The sequence below is a fragment of the Hydra vulgaris genome, chromosome 10 (assembly GCF_038396675.1).
Source record: "Hydra vulgaris chromosome 10, alternate assembly HydraT2T_AEP".
In the NCBI taxonomy this organism is placed as follows: domain Eukaryota; kingdom Metazoa; phylum Cnidaria; class Hydrozoa; order Anthoathecata; family Hydridae; genus Hydra; species Hydra vulgaris.
The window spans coordinates 9,816,968-9,833,970 of NC_088929.1; the positions used below are offsets into that span (position 1 = coordinate 9,816,968).

General features: G+C 29.9%; 2 protein-coding genes across 3 annotated transcripts; both read left to right on the plus strand.

Annotated features, from left to right (window-relative positions):
• The first annotated feature begins 4,772 nt into the window (after window positions 1-4,772).
• On the plus strand, window positions 4,773-8,292 carry LOC136085778 (uncharacterized). 2 transcript variants are annotated; one of them, XM_065807220.1, is made up of 4 exons: window positions 4,773-4,999; window positions 5,323-5,564; window positions 6,242-7,243; window positions 7,396-8,292. In XM_065807220.1, the coding sequence occupies exons 3-4, from the start codon at window positions 6,985-6,987 to the stop codon at window positions 7,767-7,769; spliced, it is 633 nt and encodes a 210-aa protein (XP_065663292.1). In that variant the 5' UTR covers window positions 4,773-4,999; window positions 5,323-5,564; window positions 6,242-6,984; the 3' UTR covers window positions 7,770-8,292. The 2 variants fall into 2 exon arrangements, with proteins under 2 accessions (XP_065663292.1, XP_065663293.1); XM_065807221.1 differs by lacking the exons at window positions 4,773-4,999; window positions 5,323-5,564 and having other exon boundaries at window positions 6,010-7,243.
• Window positions 8,293-13,543: 5,251 nt separating this feature from the next.
• LOC136085777 (E3 SUMO-protein ligase KIAA1586-like) lies at window positions 13,544-17,003 on the plus strand. The gene is made up of 2 exons (XM_065807219.1): window positions 13,544-16,681; window positions 16,781-17,003. The coding sequence occupies exons 1-2, from the start codon at window positions 15,199-15,201 to the stop codon at window positions 16,921-16,923; spliced, it is 1,626 nt and encodes a 541-aa protein (XP_065663291.1). The 5' UTR covers window positions 13,544-15,198; the 3' UTR covers window positions 16,924-17,003.

Here is a 17,003-nt window from a genome sequence, read left to right on the forward strand (position 1 = left end):
TATATATATATATATATATATATATATATATATATATATATATATATATATATATATATATATATATATATATATATATATATATATATATATATATATATATATATATATATATATATATATATATATATATATAGCGTACACCCAGATCACGGGTGCTATAAGTCAAAAAGTGTCAAACTGAGAAAATCAGGGTTAAAGTTTTAAGTTTTTAATATTTTTTCGAACTAAGAGTGCCATTTGTATCTGCCATTTTGTAAACATTCGTTTTAGACTTGTGGTATTTTGTCACCATGTACAACACATAACATACTATCAAATGACATTCATAACATAATATCCATAATTTTTGACTTGTGGCACCCTTGATCTGAGTGTGCGATATATACTTTTGCTGCATAAGTAACTTTTTTAATGAAAAAATAAAACAAAACAAAAAAAAACAATTACTTTTTTGATTTATAATTGCTCTGTACTTTTAAGAACATTGAGCACTCTATTTTGTAGAAAACAATTTAATATTATATATATGTATATGTATATATATATATATATATATATATATATATATATATATATATATATATATATATATATATATATATAGATATACATATACATATACATATACATATATATATATATATACATATATATATATATATATATATATATATATATATATATATATATATATATATATATACATATATATATATATATATATATATATATATATAGATATACATATACATATACATATACATATATATATATATACATATATATATATATATATATATATACATATATATATATATATATATATATATATATATATATATATATATATATATATATACATATATATATATATATATATATATATATATAGATATACATATACATATACATATACATATATATATATATACATATATATATATATATATATACATATATATATATATATATATATATATATATATATATATATATATATATATATATATGTATATATATATATATATATATATATATATATATATATATATATATATATAGAGAGAGAGAGAGAGAGAGATATACATATACATATACATATACATATATATATATATATACATATATATACATATATATATATATATATATATATATATATATATATATATATATATATATATATATATAAATGCAAATTACATTAAAAAGTTAAAAGTAAAAATATTTATATGACAAAAACAAACTGGATGTTATAAAGCCAACTGCAAATAGAAATTGACATGTGGACCTTCTTATCCCACTCAGTCATATTATATTTTTAAATTATATAACAGATTATATTCATAATCTGTTACATAACGGGTGATGCGAAAGTTATCGGACAAAATAAAAACGTCAATAACTTATTTTTAAATAAAAAAACAAACTACTATTACATCTTTTTTAAATAAAGCATTTATCTTTTAATAAAAATATATTATTTTTTATATGAAAAAACACCACCATCTGCAATTGATCTCAATTTTGCTCTGACGCCTTTCATATGCGACTGTAAAAAGCTTAAATCAATTTCTTGTAGTTCTAGTTTAATGCGATCAATCAAAATTTGCTCTGTTGAAGCTTGCCAATCTCCCTCGTAAACCTTCTGTGCCAAATGTCCCCAAAAATTTTCTAAAGATTCTCTAAATTGGTCCATCCAATTTAGAGAATCTTTAAAATAATGAGAACTTGTTAAATCTGGCCAAAATAAATAGTTAAAGTCTCCATGATACTTGTGAATAAATGGAAGAAGTCGTTTTTCTAAACATTCATTAATATAGATTGATGAATTGATCGCTACAGCCTTGGAAGTGCGAAACAATGGCTCGGACATACCACGGTCAGATATGGCTATCCACATTAATAATTTATTTGGAAATTTCTCTTTTCCTATAAAACGAACACTTTCTGGGCATATCTTTTTGTTGTTTGTGTAGTAACCAGAATTTCCAGGCATGTTGTCCCCTGCAAAACAAAAGTATTTTTCGTCATCGATGACTAGAAGCGGTTTTGTGTTATAGAGTTAGTTAACTAGTATCCTGCTTCTTTTCTTTGCCTTTATTTGTATATATAAAGGCTATAGTGTATTTTGGAGTCTTTTCACGTTTTCTATATTTAATATTCATTTTTTTTAACTGACGATCAATTGTCGATTGATTTACATTGAATTTAATACCTATTTTTCTCTGACAGACCCCCTTTCCATTGTTGAGAAGTCTTGTTAATTCGGCTTTCTTTTCTCTAGTCCAGGATGTCGGACGACCAAGGTGCTTTCTATCAGAAAACGATTGAACAGTTTCAAGTCTTTTTAGGTTATCATATATTGTACTTCGAGCAAATCCTTTCTTTTCAAAATGATTTACGATTATTTTTTTTTTATATTAGATTTATTTACAAAAAATATTTTTAGTCGCTTTCGAAAAGATTCTTGTTCAGCTGCAATTAACCTCATTTTAAATAATTGTGTTTCAAATAATAAAGTTTACATTTTATAAAACGTTTATGCCCACGCATAAAACCACAAAAACTAATTATTATGCTCAAATAATGAAATTAGGATTTGTCCGATAACTTCCGCATCACCCCTTAATTGAAACACCAAGCCAACTACAAAAACAGATTAACCAGTAAACTTTTTTTTCCCACTCATATTGTTTTACGTATTAAAAAGCTGGACATTTTATACATTTTTAAGCCCTTGCAGTAGTGATATAAAGGTCCTAAAAAAATCAAAGCTGTAGTGGCGTATATATTTAAAAAACTAGGGGCCCCTAATGGGACCTTATATTTGAGGGGCCGGCGCAGCTGCGTCCGTGCACTCAAGTTAATCCGGCATCGCATATTGCTAACAAGAATTTTTATATTTTCATAAGTGAAAAAAGTTTGTATCACCTACAAAAATTATTATGGCTTTTAAATTGAACACTTTGTAAAGATCATTTATCTATATTATGAAAAGAAGTTTTCCAAGTATGAATTCTTGTAGGACACCATATGTCATTAATGTTTGTGTTAGGCAATCTTTGTAATAAACAAATTGCTATTTGTTAACGAGGTAACTTTTAAAACAATTTTGAGTTTTATCTTTTATACCATACCATTCAAAGGTTTTTTAGTAGGATGTCATGATCAACAGAAAAAAAAGCTTTTGACAAATCAATAAAGCCACCTAGTGTAAACACTAGATTTTTGAAAGACTTATAAATGTAACACATGTATTGAAGAACAGCATATTCATTCAAATTGCTTTTTATAAAATCGAATTGATTTTCATAAAGTAGTTTATTATCAATCAAAAATGTATACACTCAGTTTACATTTTACTTTTTAATACTTAAAAAAAACTGGAACAACAGTTTATAGAACAGTTTATATATTATAGAACGCTTCTTTTTTTTTCTTTTTTCTCGTTCTTGAATTTATTCATGGTATTATCTGTTAATTGAGACAATCTTGTTTCTATTTTATTTCTTAGTTTATACTTTATACTCTTGGAAATAATAAATGTCTTCTCGTGCCCCAGCCATTAATTCTATTTGTAAATTTATGTAGCTTGTAATATTTATTTAACGGCAAAATGTCGTTTTCTTAACTCCACAAAGATAACACACAAGTTTGGAAGCACTTTTTGCACTCAAAAGAACTTGAACTGGCCAAGTGCAAGCTCTGCGACCAAGAAATTAAGTGCAAAGAAGAAACCACAAGCTCCATGAGGAACAACCTGAGAACAAAGCACAACATCACGTTTCTGCTGTTGTTACTCCTAAGAGGAAACTCGAAGTCATCAAACCCATTGATTCATTTTTTAAGACAAAGGATTCTGTTGATGTTGTTTTGGCTGAGCGTTTTTATGTGATAGGCTGCCCTTTCGTGTTTTCTTAACTAGTCAACGTTTGAGAACAGCTCTAGAGACACAAGGATATAAGTTGCCCAAATCAGCTAAATCGATTAAGGCTCTGCTGATGAAACATTATAAAGATATCAAGAAAAAATATCAGCAGCAATTTGCAGAAAAGAAGTTTGTTGGTCACAAATTTAGCCTAACCCTTGATGAGTATACTTCATCGAGAAATAGAAGATATATGAACATAAACGTTCATATGGAAGGTGATTATTGGAACTTTGGAATGATCAGAGTACATGGGTCTATGCCAGCAGAGAAATATTGTGTAACTGTTGAGGAGAAACCGAAAAGATTTGGGCTACGTTTTGCCTGTGATTTTATTGCACTGATCACAGACGGAGCTGCTGTAATGAAAAAAATTGGTAGCTCAATTTTACCAAACCGTCAGCTCTGCCTCGCACATGGAATCCACTTGGCTGTCTGTGATTAAGGACTGAAGTTCCCGAAAAACGGTTCTTCGGTTCTTCGGTATTTTTCGGGGAATCGAAAGGAATCGAAGGTTTCGGTTCTTTATCAGAATAGGAATCGAAAAGAACCGTAAATTGATTACTCACCTTTTTTTTAATAATATACTTCCGTTATAATCAATATTTTTGATTCTTTTCAATATTTTCAATTATTTCGGTAATTTCGATTCTTTGTAATAAAAACGGTAAATTTCAATTATTAATTAAAAAATCGTTTTTATTGTAAAGTATCGTTTTTATTACAAATACGTTTTAATAACGGCGTGCGAAATTAAATTCAAATTCATTCAAATTTAATTTCCCTTCCCTAAGGGATTCCCCTTTACCAGTATAAATAGTGGGGTTTTGTGAAAATCTAATCAGTTACAACTTATTGTTTCACAAACAACTCTTACAAACAACAACAACATTACAATTTACAACAATGTCTCAAGTTAATAATGCAATTTGGAATTACTTTACCAAACTACCAGAAGTGAGAGTGAATTCTGTCACCAAAAAGAAAACTTATAAATCAAGTTGTAATCAATGTCAAGCAGTGTTGCTGCCATGGAAGTACATCAGGAATGAGTAAACATTTAGGGTAAGTAATGTTTTTTCAATTTTTTCGGTAATTTCGATTCTTTTTAATATTTTTAGAATTTTTGCAATTTAAGTTAATATTAAGTAAAGATTTACTTTATAAAAAAATAACAATAGTTCTGAATAATTAAATAAACATAAGCACTGATTATTATTTATTATACAGTAACAGCTAACAGTAATACTGCTTGTTACATTTAATTTAATATAGCGCCATCTATAGGAGTTATTTCAATTTTTCGATTCTTTTCAATATTTTCAATTATTTCGGTAATTTCGATTCCTATCCCAATAATTATTTAATTTAAATCTTTTTTTATACAGATCTCAGCATCCCATTCAAGCCAAAGCTTATCTTAAGGCAAAGAATGACAAGGTAGTGCAACTGACTGCTGACAGGGAGGAAGTTGAAAAGGAGCTTGATAGATCTTCAAGTTTGAGAGGTTTCTTTCCAGCCACAACCACTAGTAAAAAAAAGTGTGGATAACCTTAGTAAAAAGTCTCCACCATCCAGTCAGCAAGGTGGTCATGAAAAACTTCAAGTAACTCTGGATGAGTATGTTAAAGTGAGAAAAATATTGTAATTTTTTAGTAGCTTAAATAATCGTTTTTATAACATTTTACCGTTTTTATTTGTAAATATTCGAATCAAAATCAAGCCCAAATTGGTAAATTGAGAAAAAAAATTTCTTCAAAAAAAACTCGGATCTTTTGGGCGCCGTTTGGGCCATGCAGAAAATATTTTTCTTCTCAATTTATCAATTCGGGCTTGATTTTGATGAAACTAATGTTAGAAATCTATTTTTATATTCAATTAGAAACTTTTAAGCCCTTTTCCAAATTTATAATATACTTTAAAGTTTAATAACTCTGTAAATTAATAAAAAGTTAAATTTCCACACTAGACAACAATTTAATGATTCCAAATTAATGTCCTTTTTGCTCTAAACTCAATATTAACTAAGTTATTGAGGTTTAAAGTTTTTGATTTGACATGTCACCAAACACGTGCATGTAGATTTAGTAAACACGTGTTTTTCAAACGTTTCAAAACTTTAAAGGCTTTTAACTTTAAACTTCTTTGTTTTAATAGATAGAGTGATTAGCACTGTCTCTAGAAACTGCAACAACTTACCCATATATATTAGGTTGCCAGGTCTTGTTTAACGTAATTTCGATTCCTTGCGGTAATTTCGATAATTTCGATTCCTTTCGATATTTTACATTTTTTTTATTATTTCAGATAACTAAATGGGATTCACAAAGCAGCTGTCAGCTTGATTTTGATACAGTTCTCACTCTGGCCTGCATCATGTCAAATCTTCCTTTCAATATTGTGGAAACTCCAGGAATGAAGTTGCTCTTGAACTATTTGGCACCAAAAGCAATCATAAAAACACCAAAAACACTTGCTACAACAAAGCTTGACATGATTCATCATAATGTTGAAAAGGCAATAACCAATCAACTTGAGGAAGAAGTACCAGAATGTGAAAGTGTAGCTTTTACATCAGATGGTTGGACTGCAAAAAATGGTGATCCTTTTGAATCTCTCACACTCCATTACATCAACAGTGATTTTGAGTTGAAAAAGTACAGTTTGGACTGCCAGGCTCATTTAAATAGGAAAACAGGTCCTTTACTTGCCAAAGGATTAGACACTATGATTTCAAAATATGAAGTCTTGGCAAGGCCTGACCTAGAAAGAACATGTGTGACTGATGGTGCAGCTAACATGAAGGCAGCTGTCAGTTTATCAACTTTATTGGACAAGCAATTGGTGTGTGTTGATCACATGTTGAACAATTGTTTGAAAGACACATTAGAAAATGGTGAGGTTAAGGTAATTGTTGATAAGTGAGACTTGCTCAAAGGACACATCAAAGCACTAAGGATTGGTATGAAATCAAACAAGAATGTGAATCTCTAGGGTGTAATCCAACCAAGCTAATCCAACCAGTGCAAACAAGATGGAATTCAAATGCAATGCTGTTCAAGTCAGTGTTAAGAAATGAGCAAGGTTTGAAGTCTGTCAGAGATAACAGCCTAAATGCAAACTTGACAATACTTATACCAAGTGATGAAGATTTTCAAGTAATTGCAGAACTTCATCCTTTCTTGGCAAAATGTCAAGAATACTCAGAGATTTGGTCCTCAGATAAAACACCTACAGTTCACAAGATCCAGCAACACCTCTTTTCATTGATTACTATGTGCCATAGGACAGTTACACAAAATACTTCAGGTAAAAAATATTTTTTTGTGATTCTTTCGATTCTTACTAATAATTTCGATAATTATCAACAAATTTCGATTCTTTCGATTCTTTCAATTCTTTCGAATAATTATCAACAAATTATGCAATTTTGATTATTTATATATTTTTTTCTTTTCCAGGTTCAAGAATTGCTAAAGATGCAATGACCAGGTTTATAGAATACTTGGAAACTAGGATTCCAGATAAAGGCACTGAAGTTAATGACTTTAATCTTGCAAGTGTGTTTGATCCATTTTATAGAGGTTATTCTATCACATTAATCAAGGGCAACAAAGATCATTTAGATGGAATAATAGACCAATTGGTAGACAATCATCCAACTACCAGAGAATACAATGAGGCTTATGAGGCTTCATTACCTTCTGCACAGCCAAACTTAGATGAAGATATGGATGATTTTGACAGAATGGCCATGGAAAATGATGGAAATGATGCACCAACTTTGGATGGACCATCAGAGCCTCCTCTAAAGATAGATATTCATTTTTATTAATAATAATTTCGATTCTTATAAATATTTCCGATACTTATAAATATTTTTTCGATTCTTTGCGGTAAATTCAAATTCAAATTTTTTTTTAGATGGAATTTAAGAGGTACTTGTCTATGCAAAAGCCAGCTAAGGGCTTTTGCATAGACAAGTACCTCTTAAATCCTCAACCATCTCCATCTACACAAACCCAATCAACCAAACAGACAAAAATGAAAAGTTTTTTGAAACCAAATGAATCACAGTCTCAAAGTCTACTACAAAGAGCTAAAAAAACGAAACTTGTACTTGAATCACCAATGAAAAAATCACTAATGAAAAAAAACCCTATATATGATGCATCTAAAGATTTATTTAATACTGAAGCTAGTGATAGTTCTACTAGCGTAGATTATAGCAGTGCTAGTAGTAGTCGCAAGGGCAGCAAGGACAGTGTCACTGATCTCACTGATAGTGATTTAGAATAACTGTATTTTTCAACTGTATTTCAACTGTATTTTTGAAAATAAAAATTAAAAAAATTCAAGTTTTTCAATTCTTAGTAACAATTTCGATTCTTTGTAGCATTTTCGATTTTTTGCGATATTTCCCGCTAAGAACCGAAATTGGAACCAAAATTTACATTAATTTCGATTATTGCTTAAAATTAGGAATCGAAAAGAACCGAAGTTATCGGTTCTTTATCAGAATCGGAATCGAAATTTACCGTAATTTCGATTCTTTCTTAAAATAAGGAATCGAAATTTACCGAAATTTCGAATCTTGCCTAAAATAAGGAATCGAAAAGAACCGAAGTTATCGGTTCCTTATCAAATTAGGAACCGAAATTTACCGTAGGAACCGTTTTTCGGTAATTCCAGTCTCTATCTGTGATGTTCTATATAGGCAATCTAGGAAAGAAGGTAATGGCACACCTGAACAAGTCACTATTCTAGAAGAGACCAAGAAGATGATGACAGTGATGAGGAAGGAAGTTTCAGCAGAAGCAGGTGTATCAGCTCTTCTGATGAGGATGTCACAGAACTCATCAACAAAATCAGAAAATGTGTCAGATTGTTTCAAAAGTCTCCAGGCAAAAATTAAATGATTCTGCAAAAGCATGTCCAGTCTGAGTTTAAAAAGGAGCTGTAGCTAATCTTAGACTCTAAGACACGTTGGAACAGCTTACTATACATGATTTCAAGATTTGTTACCCTGGAAAAAATGAATTCAAACGTCACTGATTGAGTTATCAAGCGATATTATGATTTCTGAGTCTGAATTTACCACCTTACAAAAATCTAGTAAATGCTTTAGAACCAATCAAGGTTGGTGCTGAAGCACTTTGCAGAAGAGATTCGAACTTGCTCTCATCTGATGGCATTCTAAAGTTCATTTTCAAGCAGCTAAAAAGCCAGGAAAACAGCTTTAGTCAAGAGCAAGTTGACTCATTTACTAAAAGAGTTACTAAGAGGAGGAATGCTATATTATTAAACTTAGTTAAATATCTGAATCATCCTGGTGTCATTAATGGAGCAACTTATGACATTTTTGAAAATTCCATGCCAAAGAGAAATGCAATTGCTACTACTGCATCAAGTTTGTTTAATCGTTTCTTTGAGCAAAAGAGAAGTGAGTCTATAGATGAGGAAAATTTGTCAGATAATGAAACTAGTCAGAAACAAGTACAACAATTTACTTCCTTGCCAGAAGATCTCGAGTTCTCCATCAAAGAGACAATCAAAGGGGTTTCACCAAAGAAATAAAATATAGAATCAACATCCAAACAAATGCTCATAGAAATGCCAATATTTGAGCTAACAAAAAAACGAACAAGCAACTTAGATTTGTTGCACACGGCTTTGAAGTCAATCCAAGTAACAAGTGTGGAGGCTGAAAGTTCATTTTCTGCAAGTGGTCTATTTGTCACTAAACTAAGGTCAAGGTTAAATGATGAAACACTTAATGTTTTATGTTTTTACGTGCTTATTTTCTTAAGAAACGTAAAGTTAACCATTAAAAAGACTTATTTGTTTGCTGCTCAATTATATTCAATGTACGTATATGACATCGTTGCTATATATTTTTATATTTTTGCTGCTGTTGTTCCCCTAAAATATATATAATAAAAAAATACACTAGAAAACCGGAAAACCGGTTTTAAAAACATTGAAAACCACGGTTTATTCGAAAAACCGGTTTTAGAAAAAACTTAAATGTTTCTTTTCTCTAGGTATTATTAATTATTTAATTTTTAATTTTTATTGCAAATGGAAATTTTTAGCTTTCCTGTTATTTCTTACATTAACTGTTTTAAATTATGTTTGTGCTTAGTGAACAATTTATACGAAGTTTTACTCTGCATTTTTGTGGATCTTTTGTAACTTTTTTATGTTTCTCGGATTTTGCTTTTAGGTATATTTTTTTCGTTTTTAGGTATTTAACAAACCACTTGCATTTTAGTTTTTAAAATTATTTTAGTCATTTATTTATCCAAAGAGATGTATTTTTCCTTGAGAACTACTTTACGCACTGAGAAATTTGCGCCATGGGTTGAAATTATAGTAAGTTTAAAAAAAAGTGTTTTAGACAATGATTTTTTTTATTTGTAAAATTAATGTGATTCCAGTCTTGGTGTCAAAACTGATCCTCGAATAATTTCAAATTATTATTGTTGTAAAAATTTTATTTTTTATTGTCACCCAACCCTCCTTTTTTAATTAATAATCTAATTTTATGGTGATAATTATTGGGAAATGATCAACAACGTCAGTTTTGTAATTTTTCAGTGATTTTTTCAAATATAGTTAAAATATTATCAATCAAAGATAATGAATGATTTGTTATTTTAGCCGGTTTATCTATTGTTTTAGCCGGTCTATCTATTATTTTAGCTGATCTATCTATCATTTTAGCCGGTCTATCTATTATTGGTATAGTTTACATTTGGAATAAATTGTTATAAATTTTTCTTATGTTTAAGTTTTTTCTTCTTTTATAACTAGTTTTTTCTGATATTTTTTAAATTTACTTAACTTTTCTGTTCTTCCAGTTAGATTTCTATGCAGGGACACCGTAAGGAGGGGGAAAAAAGGGGCATATGTGTCCCTGAGGTCTTGTAATAGGGGCGTTAAAGACGACAAAAAATAGTTGCTGAAGCGCAACTAAATGTTAAAAAATATTGTTTTTCTTTCCGGTAAAAGATTACTACATCTGTCTAGCAGTGTTTGTAGAGTAGTCCAAGATCATCTGTACACTTTTTTTCAAGATCATCTGTATTTTTTTTCACCCCTACAATAGGGTGTGTCGATTTTCACTTTTTTATGAAATTTGATGATGGCTAGTATTTTTTTTTTTAAATGAGTATGCAAAACATGCAAATATTTTTTATTTGGAAAAAAAAATCTTTTAAGCTACTTTTTTTCACCCTTAAACTATAATTTTATTGGAATTTTATTCTTGAAACTTAAGTTTGCCGTACTCTCCGAAGAAGATCACATTTATTTCCCAAACCATGAAGTAAACTAAGATTTAACTTTGTTCGCAAAATGCTGCATTTCAAAGTTTAGTTTAACAAACAACGTGTAAACAACAGTTATGTTTTAAACTCATTCTCCTTTTCGCAATGTTTATATCATTTTTTGATTATGTAGAAATGCTGTCTTACATTTGTGTCTTACATTTTATTTATAAAGCATTATAAATTGTAGATTTTTTGTTTGTTATTAAATTTTAATACCTTTCAAAAACTTGTGTGTGTGTGTGTGTGTGTGTGTGTGTGTGTGTGTGTGTGTGTGTGTGTGTGTGTATATATAAACTTTTATTTAGAAAAATTGTTTATGTATATATTTATTTATATAATAAAAGTTTATATAAATAAAATTAATTTATTTTGAAGAAAGATGGCTCAATGTTTTTAAAAAGTATTACTGTATTAGTAAAACGCCTCCGTCTTATTTTTTTATTTGTAGATAAAGTAAAGTATTTTTAGAGCATAAACAATTTTTTGAATCTTTAAAAAAAAAAAATTATATATAAATGTCATATACCACCAAAACCAGAATTAAATCAGCTTGTCAACTTAGTAATTTGATTGGAAAGAGTTCAGAGTTTCTTCCATCAGAACTCCCAACTTCCAGAGATATTCTTAAGTATGGCCTATATTTAAGGGAGATTAGTGAAAAAAATTACAGAAACTATATTGTAGATTAGCTTGTAAAAGATATTATTCCAGGAATTTTGTTACAGTGGAAAAAAGCTAATTCTCAATTTATAAATCCAGTTATTAATTCTGAAAGAAGAATCAAATGTAAAGTAAAAGATTTGTGGTTATTGGCTGTTAAAGTTAGTAATGGCAATGTCCCCTCACCAATTAGAAATAGATTTATGGAAAAACTTGATAAACTTTTTGATTTTTTTACATGCAATTGTAAAATACTTTTTTGCTTAGAGAATAATTGTGAAGAAAAATGTGACAGAAAAGCTCACATTGTATGTACTTGTAAAAAAGAAAAAAGAATTCCTCTTCTTGAGTTGAACTTTGTTAGATATCAAAGAGAAAAAGTTGGAACCAAAGCTATCCTTCAAATAGCTGGCATTGATCATATTGAAACTCGAAAACAAAATAAAAAAAATAAACGATTGTCAATAGAAAATCAGGTTTCACAAATAAAAAAATAAAAAACAGACCAGGAGATTCTTAATCAAGAAAATGATTTTTTTTTCTCAAGAGTGACTCAGACAAAGTCTGTGAAGATACAAATGATAAAAATAAAAATTAATATTTCAAAAATGAAAAAAGTGTATTATATAACACAATGAATATAAAAAATATAGCATTAGCAAGCTTAAGGCATCATACAGGTTTAAGAGAAACTGTAGAAACAGCAACTGCTGCCCTTATTGATGCTAAAATTATCACTAATGGAAACACTTGCTTAATTATTGACCACAACAAAGTTAAGTGAGCTCAAGAAAAAATTGGAAAAGAGTTGACCTTAAAACTCCAAAATGAACTTAACAATAATGTTTTGAGTTGTATTTTTTTTTTATGGTAGAAAAGATGACACTAAAATTTTCTTTGATGTTGAAGGTAGAAAATTCCCAGGTTTAATAAAAGAAGAACATTATACTGTGTGCAGTGAACCTGGTGGGAATTATCTATTCCATTTTGTTCCTAAAGAGTCAGATTTAAAAAAACCTGCAGAGATAATTGCTGATCATTTAATCGAATGGCTTAAAGGAAGATGTTTACATTTGACATTGGAAGCTATAGGTTGTGATAGTGCTAATTTAAATACTGGATGGGCAGAAGGAGTAATACAATGGGTTGAAAAAAAAACTTAATAAAAAACTTGTATGGATTGTATGCAATCTGCACACTGGGGAACTAGGGTTAAGAAGTCTTATTAAGTTTCTTGATGGTCCTACTAAATCCAGCAATCAATGGTCAGGACTGCTTGAAATTAACCAAGAATTTTTAAAAGTATGTGAAAACTCTCCACTTATCTACGTTTGTCCTGACATTATCAAAGATCTAAGCACTGATCAGAGCTATGCGTACCAAATTGTGACATCTATTAAAACTGGAGTTCTGCCTAAGAGACTTACATTACTAGAAATCGGTCCTGTATAGTAGATGGCTAAGTACTGCTTTAAGGTTTTGCAGAATCTGGGTATCCAAACATGGGTTTACAGGTGACCTTTTAAATAAATTAAAAATGATTGTTGCATACATAGTAGGTATCTATATTCCCAACTGGTTTAGCATTAAAGTAAATTCGTGCTGGGTGGAAGGACAAACAAACTTACTTAAACATATGCAATTACTAAAAAATCAAACTCAGGAGGTAATTGACATTGTTTTACCCACTTTCAAACGATCAGCATGGTATGCTCACCCTGAATCAGTTTTGCAAAGTATGCTCTGTAGTCAAATTGAAGATAAGCGAAAAGAAGCAGTTGATAAAGTAGTTAAAATAAGAGAAGCAGGGAATGAGGCACTTCAATTTGGAGATCTTTTAGGATTCGAAAGACTCCTGCCATCATTATGGAAGCAACCTGTTTGTCTGAACTTATAGACTGGAGTGATATTACTGAACCACCTCTAACATGTCATTTATCAACTGAAGCAGTTAAAGAATTTATTAACATTCCAATGAAAGTAACAATGTGGCCTTCCCATACACAATCTGTTGAAAGATGTGTAAAAATGACATCGAAAGTGCTTGCCATGTCTTTGGTCAGGCCAGAAAAAATTCTTACATTCAAGGTCAAGTTGCTAGCAGAGAATTAATGTCCAATAATTCTAGTATATAAAAGACATCGTAAACCTCGTTAAAAAAAATTAGTTGCAAGCTATTATTTAATCATCTTTAGTTAGATAACTATTTCTTGGACTTGTTTTTTTATGAAGTAAATATAAACATATGAGTGTATAAAAAACTTGATGTTCTACTTTTTACTTTAAAATCTAAACTCTTTCTAATTAAAATAATGAGCTGATATACATTTAGTTTTTGGTATTACAAATGTGTATATATATACAGTGCTCGAAGTGAGGCGGGATGGGGCGGGATGCCATCCCGTTACCTTTTTAAATTTTGAAAACCATCCCACTCCTTTTTTAATGCATATTTTGGGTGCCATCCCGGTACATAATAAATTAATGGAAATTTTATTTTATTTTCCTCCTATAAATAAACTTGTAAAAACAATTTTAAAGTTTTCGGCAACATGCGAATTTAAATGAACTAAAGTCTGAGCTGTTATTTAAAAATTTGCGGTAGAAAGTAAATCGATAATTATAAAACATTGCGTCTTTTCTTTTGCATTTTAAATAAAACGTTACCAAGCAACAAAAAGCGACATTGGCTTTTTTTTTCGTTAAAGTATCATTAGAGTTTTTTTGGTGAAATAAAAAATAGTACACAGTAGATTTACTCAACATTAAATGTTATGATTTAAAAAAAATTTACTTAATATAAATATGGATAAATGGCTAGCAAGCGGAAGGAAAAGAAAGTTAAGCAGTGATAGTTCTAAAGATAATTTGGAAAATGACACTGAAATAAATAAAGAAGTGACAGATTTTTCGAGTATTGAAACTTGCCAATCCTTTTCTCAATGTGATGGTATTTTTCCAGATTACAGGTCTGATTTACAGTGGAAGAAGAAATTAAAAACATTTGACTGGTTGAAAGTTTCATTAACAGGTCTTGGTTGTTCTGTTTGTAAGTCAGCAAGTAATTTAGGTGCCGAAAAATCTCAAGGAATAAAATTGGCTAGCGAGTGGACGCTTGGCAACGTTAAGGAGTATGGCGAAACAAAAGAAAAAAAACAACAATCAATGAGGAAAAAGCTTTCAAGCCATAAACTATCAGTTGCACACGAAAAGGCTAGTAAAACTATTTCTCAGTCCAAAAAAAACACCATAGAGATGTTTAGTTAAAAAATGCAGATCAATCAGCACGAAACTACCTACCGCATATTTGGCACTGTTTATCACATTGCAAAAATGAATCGTCCATTTTCTGATTTGAAAGAACTAATATTATTACAGGTAGAAAATGGTTTAGACATGGGACGTATTTTACAATCTGATCACGCATGCGCTGATATTGTTTATCACATTTCAAATGAAATGCCCACTAAGCTTGTAAAATATATTCTTCATAACGATAATAAAGTAGAGTTTATGATAGACGAATCCACCACGATGAGCAAAAAGTCTGCTCTGTCAATCTGCTTGAGAGTGAACATTCCAGAAATAAATATTGTCAATAGTATTTATTTTGATCTTATCGAATTAACAAATACAGAAGCCTCGTCTATTGCAAACTCTTTGATATGTGCTTTACACGATTTTGGTTTTGACAACAATTTTTTATTACGTAATATGGTGTCTTTTGCATGTAATGGTGCTTCTAATATGCTTGGCAAAAAGGCAGGCGTGGCCCAGTTACTTTTCAATCAGTTTCCTAATTTGATTTTATGGCATTTTAGCAATCACCGATTAGAGTTAGCAGTAAATGATGTTGTGCGCGATATCTTACCAATTTGTCACATGAAAAGCTTTTTTGATAAATTATATTCCATTTACAGTGCATCTCCTAAAAACAAAAAAGAACTGGAAACTGTTGCTATGGCTTTAAGTGTAAAACTAAATTCCATTGGACGAATTCTAGGCACAAGATGGGTGTCGTCTAGCGCTCGATCTGTGATGGCTGTTTGGAATAGTTATGCAGCATTGTATCAACACTTTCATGAATTTTCATTGGATTTAAGGCGTAATGGAGGAGATAGAGCCCAATATGCAGGTCTCAAAAATAAACTATGTGATATCAATTTCATACTCAACATGGGACTAATGCTAGATGCTTTAATAGAACTAGAACATCTTTCTAAAAAATTACAAGATAGGCAAACTTCTTTACCTGATGCACATCAGCTTATCCCCTTAAAATACCATATATTTCAATCAATGAGAAATAATTCAGGTGAATATTATTCGCAAACGCAGCTTGCAGCAGAAAAGTTTGAATTTAAAGGCGTCAAACATCAGATCGGAAAAGTTTCTAAAATTAATCAAAATGAATTTTTTAGTAAACTAAGTGAAAATCTTGATTCTAGAATGTTTACAACTAGAGCTGCGCATAAATCTTTACAAAACAAAGAAAATGATCCAAACAAAGAAAAATACGATAATTTAATAAAAAATTTACAAATTTTTGATAAGCCACAATGGTTTGCAGACCAAGATCCATGCTTTGGAGATAACGATATTAGACAATTAGCAAAAACTTTAAATATTTGTGAAATTACGGCAGTCCAAGGGTTTCGTGAATACATTTCCACTGGTGACTGTAATAAAACCCCTAATGATCTTCAGCCTCTGAGAACTGCTATAAATACCTTGATTGTTTCAACAGCTGAATGTGAGCGTTCTTTTTCTACTATGAATATATTCTTATCTTCCTTGTGAAACTCTTTATTAATAAAAACTGCGTCGAGTTTAATGTTCATTTCATTAGTAGGTCCACCAATTACGCATTTCGATCCAAAGGATTATGTCATTAAGTGGTTTGGGAAAGGACATCGCGATGCTAATTTTAGGAATTGTGAAGCGCCGGCATTAAAGTCTATAAATGAAAGTGAAACATTTTGGAAGATATTCTGACCGAATTTTTTTTTCAATTATTTAAAAATTGGTAAATACAAAAAAATAAGACTTGTTTAAAAATAAAATGTTTAAATATA

Excerpts from the sequence above, each read along its gene's own strand:
- LOC136085778 (XM_065807220.1), top strand. The coding sequence starts at position 6,985 with ATGCTGTTCAAGTCAGTGTTAAGAAATGAGCAAGGTTTGAAGTCTGTC. Across the intron at positions 7,244-7,395 it reads AGTTACACAAAATACTTCAG|GTTCAAGAATTGCTAAAGAT; the intron begins GTAAAAAATATT and ends TTTCTTTTCCAG.
- LOC136085777 (XM_065807219.1), top strand. The coding sequence starts at position 15,199 with ATGCAGATCAATCAGCACGAAACTACCTACCGCATATTTGGCACTGTT. Across the intron at positions 16,682-16,780 it reads GATTGTTTCAACAGCTGAAT|GTCCACCAATTACGCATTTC; the intron begins GTGAGCGTTCTT and ends TTTCATTAGTAG.